This window comes from Prionailurus bengalensis, chromosome A3 (genome assembly GCF_016509475.1).
Source record: "Prionailurus bengalensis isolate Pbe53 chromosome A3, Fcat_Pben_1.1_paternal_pri, whole genome shotgun sequence".
In the NCBI taxonomy this organism is placed as follows: Eukaryota; Metazoa; Chordata; class Mammalia; order Carnivora; family Felidae; genus Prionailurus; species Prionailurus bengalensis.
In genome coordinates this window covers 134,353,003-134,363,695 of record NC_057354.1, presented here as the reverse complement: position 1 = coordinate 134,363,695, position 10,693 = coordinate 134,353,003, and the positions used below count along the sequence as shown (strand labels likewise).

The window sequence follows — 10,693 nt, the reverse complement described above, 5'->3', positions numbered from 1 at the left end:
CTGTGTGGGGTGTTTGATTCCTTTCTCCTTGCGACACAAAGTCAGGAGCAAAGGTACTTTGTTGACCAATCTGCACATACAGGACCAAAAATACTTAAAACTGGGAAGGAGGCAGATGTTGAAGTCTGTCAAACTCTTCACGGGTGTCCTTTAGCAGTGAAGGACAAAACAGCAGTATTACCAAGTTAATTTCTCAGAGAAGTTACCCCAAAATAGAGACTGGCCAGGGCACAGTCATTTACGACTCCAGGAAAAGGTAGCTCCTCTTTCCACTTGAAACATGTTATTAAGAAAATGGCTAGTCATTGTGTTGGGTGTTGCTCTGTATCTTTTGGTTTTTCATTTTATTTCCATTTCTTTCTGCGGCAGCAAAATCTGACGACACGTGAGCGGAGAGATGGCCGTGCGTCACTGACTTCAGCTTTAGACAGTGATTCCGCATGGATCTTTCTTTGTGTTGTTATTTCTAGGACATAGAGTCTTGGGGTCATTTTGGTTTGGTTTTGCTTTATAAAAGGTTTTCTAAAAGAAGACAGGTATCATTAATTCTAAAGGCGAGACAAATCAGTCGGCATAAAAATGTGTCTTCAGGCGCCATTTCAGAAAGTCTTCCCAATCAATAGACTATAGAGCTTGTCAGTTGTTTACTGGGATTTCCATGTTAAAAATCTATTAAAATAAATATTATTTTAAAACATATAAAAACATTAATAAGCAGCCCACTGATTAAAATGTAACTGGCTGCATCCTCTATACAATGAGAGCCTCAAAAAGCAGCCTAGCCATTGATTATAAGAGCATTCCTATAAAACACCAACATGGAAAATTTCATTGTAAATTCTCTTCGGTAACGAGAGTCACTATACATAGATTTGACTACACGGTGCTGCAGAAACACACTGTGGAGACCCTCTACTCTCTGATCTTTCCAATCCCAATTTCAGGTACAGTTTAGCCCATCTTTTCCTTCGGCATTAGGAGCGTGCACTGATACGAACCCACTCTCACGAGGACGGCTGCAGAAGGAACTTTCTGCATCTAAGGTACTCGTATAAATGATCAGCCATTCCTTAAATGTACACTTGGTTCAGAGGAAGAGTTTAATAAGGTACTTGAGGGCAGTTAAGATTACATTTCACAGTGTTACATAGAATTCCGCACCTATGTGAAATCTGATGTACTCAATTTCAGCCAGGATAGACCACCAGTGGGTGAACGAAACTCCATCAAATACCGGTTTAGATGTAAAACTCCGGACAAGTCCTCCATTGACGCAACAGCAGGCACCATTCTGAAACAACTATTCTCTCAAGTAATTTTTTCTTTCAGTTTTAACGGAGAACCCTTAACATCAAGTAACTAATGATTTTGGAGTTTATAATAAGGAAACAAAAAAGTGTAAGTGCCCAAGTGGTTTGTGAATATACAAACTAAAATTTACAGGGTATGAATTTTAAATAGGAAAGACTTTTTTTGTCCTAAACACAATCTAGTCCTTGAATAAAAGTATAAATTTTGTCATTATTTTCACGGCCGAGTTTTAACATGTCTTCTGTAGTTTAAAGTGGTAAACCCTGTCCAGTAAACTTGGTGGGTTGCACTGACATATTCTAGGACAGATCACCTTCAATTTCACACGGCACAAATGAACAAACAAGCAGAGAAAGCAAAAGGAAGGTCTGTTTCCTTCACTAGAGACTATTTCATGATCAAGGATTCATGTGAAGGGCTATATTCAGTAGAAAGGTTATGCTGCCACGCCTTCTGATTTAAGGGATTGAAAGATTTTCCTCGGTTGCCAAGAAAACCTTTTGAAAAGTCTGGGCTTGGAGCTGCTCAAGTAATAAAAGTAAATGACCACGACAATAGTTCTGATTGTGAATCTGCCTTTGTCCGTGACTCCTACACATCTTGCTAATGGCTTCCATTCATTACAAACCGACTGGTCATAAACTTTTAGAACTGATCCTTTACTTTCTTATTAAGAAACTCTGATCCAGAGGACAGGCAACTTGCCCAGATCCTAAGGTTCCTTAATAACAGAGCCAGATGAACGTCCAGATCTCCCAGGACAGTGTTTCCGTGTGCGTTACCTTCACCCTTTAAAAAAGAACCACTCTTCGTACTGCAAAGTTTCCTGAAAACTGTTATCTATGGAAATCCTGCATATGCCTGTCACACACGGCAGGGGTCAATAACAAAAATACTTCTTAACCAAAAGTATGGTGGTGGCGAAAGTGGTGGCTGGACATCGTTGAAGCCAAAGAAACTTTCTCTACTATGCTGGATGTTTTAGAAGCTGCATACATTTCTCCAATTACCCTGAGTTCCAATAAAAATGCTCATTTTTAAAACTGAGATTAAGCTACTTGTAAAATGGTGATCACTGAGATACATCAAATTAACTGTTACTGTTTCAAGAAAATGAAATTGAGGGAAGAATAATGTTTTTGTTCCCTTTTTTTTTTTTTTTTTTTTTTTTCCCTGAGTAGTATAATAATGATGTTCACCGATCATCTCTGGAGTAGTTTCATGACAACTGAAGAGTGGAGAAATAATATAAATATGGACTGAATCTTACTGTGTTGATTAAAAAAGAAGCAAGCACATAGTACAATGAATCCCTTTATACTTAACAGTAGTAGAGATATGCCAGTTTCCACTTCAAGTAGAAGTATTAATCCTTACAACACTCCGAGTAGATACAGTCATTTCACACAGCACAAAGTGTTTCTTCTTGAGAAGAAAAGTCGAGAATTAGATTTCTTTAGTTTTTCTAGATTACATACTTATGAGAATTTCTACAAAATTAGAGAAAAGCTATCCTAAAACCATTTCATACAAAAACCAAAAAACTAGTTGATCCAAAGGCATGAAAATCAGTCAATCTGTATAGATAATGTATCATCTTCAAAGTAATTGGAAAATTATTCAATCATCTTGCTTCCTGGATGGCAACACCATGAGGACATTCATTGAACAAGAAACAGGTAACAGTGATTTTAGGTTTACAGGCAGAGAAATGACATAGGTGATAAAAATAAAGTTATTATTTATTATTGGCTAGAGGTGGGCTGAAAAAAAGTTTTATTAAGCTTTCTTATTTTCATTTATGCCATGCCTAGACTTGTCCTTTAAGCCCTGAATTTGTTTACTTTTGAAAAATAGTGATCAGATTCTCTGCAGCAGTAATTAAACTAAGGAGACCTTTCGGGGGCAGATATTTTCCATGATTATTCTTTTCCATCGTCTCACGTTACACAGCTGGCTTAATTTCAATGCATGGGAAAACGGAGAAAATTTATTTAGCTATCTTGTCCTTTCCTGGGAAGTAAGTAGCAGGGTATGGCTGACCTCAGCAGGTGGAAAAAATTTTACCTTTAGAAAAATAACCACATTTGCTATAAACAAAGACCAGGATGTTTCTAAAGTTCTAAAAAGATACGCTGATGTTTTTGCTGACTGAGACCTCACCAGTTCCAAGGACGCTTGCTGTTTCTCTTTAAATGAAATGCTGTGCAGCTCAAGCCAGATAGGGGTTCTGCTGTAACTTCACTTACAAACTTACTAACAACAAAAATAAAAGACACACCACACCTAACCAATTTGCACTGCATTAAAAATGTAAGGCAGAAAGGAAATGAACTGGTCAAATAAAGGTGAAGTCAAATCAAAGACTGGTCAAATAAAGGTGAAGTCAAATCAAAGACTGGTCAAATAAAGGTGAAGTCAGAAGGCCGTGTCCCCCGCTCTTCTCTCAAACCCCATGATCCCGTGGTTCACCATCTGCCGCCGAAGCCCTACACTCCAGGATGGCCTCGCAGTCCCCTCCTCTGCTTTCAGCTTACCACACCCGTCACCAGACTGTGGCGTTAAAGGAGACATCTAGTAATTCAAGGTGAGATCAATTATGGGGAAAATGGCCTGTAAGATAAAAGCATACTCTTCTACTCACAGAACCTAAAACTCATTAAAAAGAGTGAAGAGCAACATTTTAATGTAAGAATTTAAGAGTCTGGAAACGGATTTATTTTTATTTTCTAAAAATGTGGGCCAGACCCCACGACTTTAAGCTTTCATCTCCCTAAAACTTTCCCAAATAGGAAGTAAGCTGTTAAGGATAAGAAAGTGACTAGACGGTCACCTTACTCAGTGATTTCTCTTCCATAACCCTCACACAATCCACCACTATTGTTTTCGTGATCCCTCTAACAATCCTATAAAATTTATGCTTGATAAATTTCATTTCAAAGTCCACCACATTAAAAAGTTATTACATTTTGATGTCTTACATAATCACAAAGAACTCAGATATCTAAGTCAAGGTGAAAAGCTCGTCTGCGGAGCACGTGGTACCTATACTGTGCACCTGTGCCCCATCCCACAGGCTCTCCGCCAGTCCTCGTGGGGCCTCCTTCATTCATGCCTTCCTTCCTTCCCTTGTCATCTTCTCTTGCTTTTTTTTTTTTAAGAAAATAAACTTAAAATATCCCATTACCCACCTTTAATTGTGTTGAAGAAATTCTTCCCTGACGGGCTCTGACTGACACAAAGTAATTAAATTCTCCAGGAAAATAAGCTACGTATAATTTGGCATCCGGTCCTGTTTGCGGTTTCGCTACGTACTGTAGTCATCTGAGATACTTTAAGAAAACCCTTCCAATACTGAGATGTTTATTGCATTTTTAAAGTATCCACATCTTAAATATCCTGTTTCAAAATTCCTCCAGAATTCCTTTACAGCATATAACATCAAATATCGAAATAGTGTTCTCACAATATTACACTTGAAAATACCATTTAGGAACGATATTTCAGGAAATAGAGGGTTTAAGGCAAGACATTCATTTGGAAAAGTTAATTTCTCTCAATCATCCAGATTGACACAATTACCTGTCCACCTCTTCGGTGCCTTGGGATACGCAACATACATTCAGCAACAGGGCACACATATGACCGTGTGGACATATGCTGAGGTCCTGAGTGCCCATTGAAATAATGGAAATATTTTTATATAAGGCGTGGCCCACAGGGACATGGCCTGGGAGGGGTTATTCACTCCGTTTTCAATCTGCTATACAGGAAATTCCCTACCTAGATCTGTCAGATGTCCCCCCACTTAATCTCTTTTCAAACAAACACAAATCCCTTGAAAGGTGCTAAGAGTGGTTTCTGTTAACATAGAAAAAATAGCCGTCAGCATATTTTCCCCTTCACTGTTTCAATGATGAATGTCTAGAGGCTATTTCTTGATTCTGATTGCAAACATTGTTTGTTGTGGAAAAACTATTCTGTCCCAAGGAATTTTCTCTTTCATCAAACTTTTTGGATCGTGCCAGCTGAACATTTTCCTGTGTATTCTTTCCTCTTTGAGTTTTTTTCACCGGCAACAACAATAATACTAAGATACCAGCAATGTGCAGGCCGTAATACCAGGAGCTAGAAGAAAAAAACCAGAATTTACTTTATTAGATTTTGATCACGGATGCTTAGCAACTGCACACTCGTCAAAATGTCCCAGGCCCCACTCAGGATGTGTGCATTCACCACATCTCTTGCATTCCTGTCCCACCCCTGCCCCATGAGATGCAGCTCTAAGGCGTATGCTGCAGCATATAAGCCCAGACCGCTTCGGAGCATGACACTAGGCATCACATCACATTCCTCTGTAAGGGTCATAAGTCCATGGCTACACAGAGCAAAAACAAAAAGGTACTTATTAGCAGCTGCAGCGACCTAAGAATAATCTCGCAAATCCACAGAATCGAACACTGAGTGAACAAAGAGAAGGCAGAGATAATAAAGACCTTAAATGCTCTGGCCTCCTCTGCTGTTTACGGCCCCTGATTTCAAGTTACAAATATTCCAGTGATGTGAGTAATAGATAATACTGCCTCTTGATGGTCACTGTCATATAATAAAGGAAAGTCACACTATTAAGAATATTATTAGAGGCATTATTCCTGAAATTAAGTATAAATCAAGCGCGACCGAGGCCACTTTTTTAGCTGTAAGTTCAAGTGATCATGAACAAAGTACCTGGGATAGAAAATCTAACCAACAGCTCGATCACATTCAAAAACTAGTAATCATTCTGTGAAAAGGGGACATTTTAGTGGAGTTCCTTAATGTCTGTGCGTATGTGTCGCCATATTCCATTCAACAATTTTTGACCACGCGTTCTGTGTTGCCGTTTCTAAACACTGGGGTAATGAGGACTTTATGAAAGATGAAGTGTCTGATCTCAAAGATCTCGCTAACACAGCGAGAGCGGAATTTGGTGGGTGAGGGAGACAATAAAGAGATAAAACATGGAATTTAAGACAAGAGTTTCCATAATACAGAGAAGACAAAGTACCCGTGAAACATAAAAGAGTAAGAAGGGAACAAATTCATGAAATACAAGTAATCTATTTCCTTTTGACTAAAGCAATGAAAAGGATTAACAATCCCTTGTTAAGAACAAACTACATTTTAAAACCGCTCTGTCCTATTTTTGATTGTTCATCTTATTTCAAGTTCGCCTATCCTCTCCTTTTTGGAGTTAACAGTCTGACAACCCGAACTCTTGGTGCACAGACTCAACCAATACTTACTCGTGATTATCTGGAAGATATTATTTTGCTTCCACTCCCAGAATATCCCGAGAGACACAAAAGCCTTTGCTTCAGCTTATAAACTCCTAGCCCTTGACCCCGGGGCAGGGGTGAGCAAACTCCAGCCCACGGGCCACATCTAGCCAGATGCTGCTTCTTTTATTTGGGTAAGTGAGGTACAACTGACCTAATACGTTACAGTAGCCTCAGGTGTGCAACATAATGATTCGATACATGTACACATCGTGAAAGGATTCCCACGGTGAGTCCAGTTACCATCCAGGTGTAAAAAGAACAGCTACATTTTCTAGTTAAACCTCTGCGAGACCTGAGGCAGCGGCTGCCCAGCTGGCACATCTCTTAAGTCATATTCGTCTGAGGGTTAAGTGGTGTGAATCATTCCATAAAAATCTTGGGACTGCTTGGTTTAAGATGAAAAAGTTAACTACAGAAAGTAAGGCTAGGGCATGATTTTTTTTTACGCTACCCAATAGCAAAGAGCTTGCTCTTAAAAATAAAGTTATTCCCGGGCGCCTGGGTGGCCCAGTCGGTTAAGCCCAGTCTGACTTTGGCTCAGGTCATGATCTCGCGGTTTGTGAGTTCCAGCCCCGCGTCGGGCTCTGTGCTGACAGCTCGGAGCCTGGAGCCTGCTTCGGATTCTCTGTCTCCCCGTCTCTGTGCCCCTCCCCTGCTCATGCTCTGTCTCTGTCTCTCAATAATAAATAAGCATTAAAATAATAATAATAATAATAATAATAATAATAATAATAATAAAGTTATTCCCACTGGTATATTTTTAAGAGTGACACTTACCTGTAAAACATGAATGACGGTTTTACAGATAGAAGTACAAATGGCACAACTGTGTAACTTATTGCTATTTGAGTCACTATCCACGTTATAACATCATACAATAATTTAAGCTGGGGAGGTTTGATGAAATAATGTCTAAAGTTATTTCTCATCTGAAATAAAGAAACAAAAATATGTGGTTTATCTTCAATGTTGCTACAGAATCACACTGACTACATCCACTGCTTCAAGAACGTGCAGTGGCTGACATTCTCACGCGTTGCTGGTGCAAGTCTAAGGTGGTGCTGCCCTTACGGGAAAAGTTGCTTTGGCAAAAACGAATACATGTATCTGTGAAAAATATGGAGAGAGCAAAATGTGGGAGTGTGGGTAAAAGGCATGTAGGAGTTCTTTGCCACTCTTCTGGAGATTTGAAGTTGTATTAAAACTAAAAGTCTCCCGAGGCGCCTGGGTGGCTCCGTCGGTTAAGCGGCCCACTTCGGCTCAGGTCATGATCTCGCGGTCCGTGAGTTCGAGCCCCGCATCGGGCTCCATGCTGACAGCTCAGAGACTGGGGTCTGCTTCAGATTCTGTGTCTCCCTCGCTCTCTGCCCCTCCCCCACTCACGTTCTCTGTCTCTCAAAAGATGAAATGAATAAACTTTAAAAAAATTTTTTTTTAATTTCCCCCAAAGTTAAAAATAACACTGCCTAGAGCTCTTTAAATCATATTTGGTATAGTATATAAATAAAGTTCTGTCTGTTTTCAATGTTTTCTACTATGACTTAATGAGACATCCTTCCTCTTCTTGAAGCCCTGGGTTTGTGAAATACAAGTGAAGATCATACACTGAGCTCAGGCCAAACACACTTAGAATAAATGGCAACGACACACATTCTCAGAATAGGCGTTTCCTAATAAGCACTATTCAAACATTTTTTTTAGCTTCCAAAAAAGTCAAAACATTTCAGTTTTGAAATGTGCAAACTTAACCAAACATCATTTCCTCTTTTCTATGATCATCTTCCCTGCTTTTCTTGTCTAATATGTTCAGAGGTGAAACACGGCCCCGTGAGGATACCACCGGGTTTCTCAGAAGTGACCTGGTGTGTGGTTAACGGCTCTCCCTACAGCGAGACCATCATTCGTAGTGGCCAGAACGAGTCCCGACACCTACCATGCTGCCTGGTTCCCCGTGCAGCACCTACCCACCCTCCCCGCCCCCGACCACCAGGGGCAAATCCACTCTCCTGAAGCACGGCTTTCCACTGGTCATCTCCCTCCTTGAAGACCTTCCCGGACTCCCCGGGCTGCAGGCGGAATGAGGGCTGGGCCCTCTCCTCGTCTGTCAAGTCCTTCTCTTATGCCCTCCTTCCCCCCGCCCCCTGCACTCCTTTCCCCTTCCAGAATTATCCACTATTTAGGGATTCACAAAGTCTCTGCTTCAACCAGATTTACTTTTCGTTTCCAAACACACTGGGCACTTCCAAACTTGGTTTTGAGAATGTCATCTCCCGGCCTAGCGTGTCATGTTCTACCCCCAGCAAACTTGGCTCACTTTCAAAACGACCTTCCTCTTTCAAAGCCTTAATCCAACCACGCTTCCCTAATGAGGCCACCTCTGGTCAATCCAGCCAAAAGGGATTTCTTTCACCTCTAAACAACTATGTTACTTACTATCTATAAAGCCCACGGGATCTATCATATATGCCTCGTGCTGTACATATGCACATATGTACCCCCACCTGAAAATTGACCTGAAAATTGACTAAATCTCTGCTAGTTTGTTAAATGAGGCCTCCTCACCTGTACGTGCTGGAAGAAGCCTGTTTCGAGCACTGTTTTGGTCACGTCACTTTCAAGGACTCACACTGAACTGTCCTTCCTTGCCCACCCATGTCACCAACCTGGTTTCTCAACTGTTTCCCAAAGTATGACTCCAGGTTCCAACCAAGCCAACACTCTAAAGAACTGTGTCCTGTCTCTAACGTTGGCACCCGCCACCCGGGGATGGCCCACCGGCTCTGTCCATGGTCTTCGTGCTCCCCTCCTCACCTAAAGGAGGATTCATCGGGGACAGCTCTCGGGAAACGTCTGTGAAATGAACCCATCTTTATTTAGCTCAGGTTTTAGCTCTCGTTCAGAAAACCGCGTAAAGACAACCAACGCTGTGCAGGTCCCTCCCGCAGGAGCGCTGGACAAACACGCCAGGCGCCCCCCTCGCTTCTAACCAGAGCACGGCTCCATCTGCGGCCACACGAATGAGGCCTTAGGGGAGAGGGTGGGCTCGGCCTCCTCCTCCCACTCACGTGGACTCCCCCTCGAGGACGACGTGGGGTTCTAGATACTCACGGCTCGTGCTGCCAGTGTCATCACCACTCCCGTGAGAAACGTCAGGTAATACCCTGGGTAAACCCCGTGCCAGATGGCGGACAGAACGAACGTCTGGATGGTTGGACTCAAGGAGGCTCGTTCGTAACACACCCTGGAAACCATGAACACCACACTGAGTGGTTAGAGTTCACACAGCCCACAGCGATCATTCTTTTCTCAGCCGACAGGGCCCAGGGCAACCAGGAAAACAACCGCAACCTAGCGTCGGCCACAACTTGACCTGTGACCTCAGGGAGGTGAAGGCTATTAGATATTCCTATTGATCTAGGAAAACAAATTTGATTTTCATCTTTTTCTGGTACATGTAAAGAAATCTATACTATTTACCAAAAAACTTCAATGTGCTTAGTCTAAAATTTCCCTGTAACATGGTAGAGAACTCAAATGAAAGTAAGATTTTCTAAAGGTGTCTTATTTATTTATTTATTTATTTATTTATTTAGTAAGTAAGTAATCTCTACTCCCAATGCGGGGCTTGAACTCACGACCGTGAGATCAAGAGTCACATGCTCCATTGACTGAGCAAGCCAGGTGCCCCCAAAAGTTATCAAATTTAAAATACAACAAAGGGGTGCCTCCGTGGCTCAGTCAGTTAAGCCTCCGACTTCGGCTCAGGTCATGATCTCATGGTTTGTGGTTCAAGCCCCGCATCAGGCTCTGTGCTGACAGCTCTGAGCCAGGAGCCTGTTTCAGATTCTGGGCTCCCTCTCTGCCCCTCCCCCACTTAATGCTCTGTTTCTCTCTCTCAAAAATAAAGAAATAAACATTTTAAAAAATAATAAAATAAAATACAACAACAACAACCACACAACAGATTAGTTCAGAAAATATGTAGCCACTGGGGAGACTGCAATGTACCACAAAGCGACAATGTCATATGGTGGGTATCTCAAGGCAGAAAGATCTGCAAC

At 41.6% G+C, this 10,693-nt stretch overlaps 1 protein-coding gene across 4 annotated transcripts in view; it reads right to left on the bottom strand.

The window, feature by feature from the left end:
* Nucleotides 1-2,612: 2,612 nt before the first annotated feature.
* Nucleotides 2,613-10,693, bottom strand: part of MBOAT2 (membrane bound O-acyltransferase domain containing 2) — a 123,304-nt gene continuing 115,223 nt past the window's right edge. For 3 of the 4 annotated variants that reach the window (XM_043604586.1, XM_043604582.1, XM_043604583.1), the window contains 3 exons: nucleotides 9,741-9,873; nucleotides 7,410-7,561; nucleotides 2,613-5,439 (listed from right to left, as the gene is read on the bottom strand). In XM_043604586.1, coding sequence (XP_043460521.1) covers nucleotides 5,214-5,439; nucleotides 7,410-7,561; nucleotides 9,741-9,873 — 511 coding nt within the window. In that variant the 3' untranslated portion in view covers nucleotides 2,613-5,213. The remainder of the gene's footprint in view (nucleotides 5,440-7,409; nucleotides 7,562-9,740; nucleotides 9,874-10,693) is intronic. The other variant, XM_043604584.1, reaches the window with a different exon arrangement.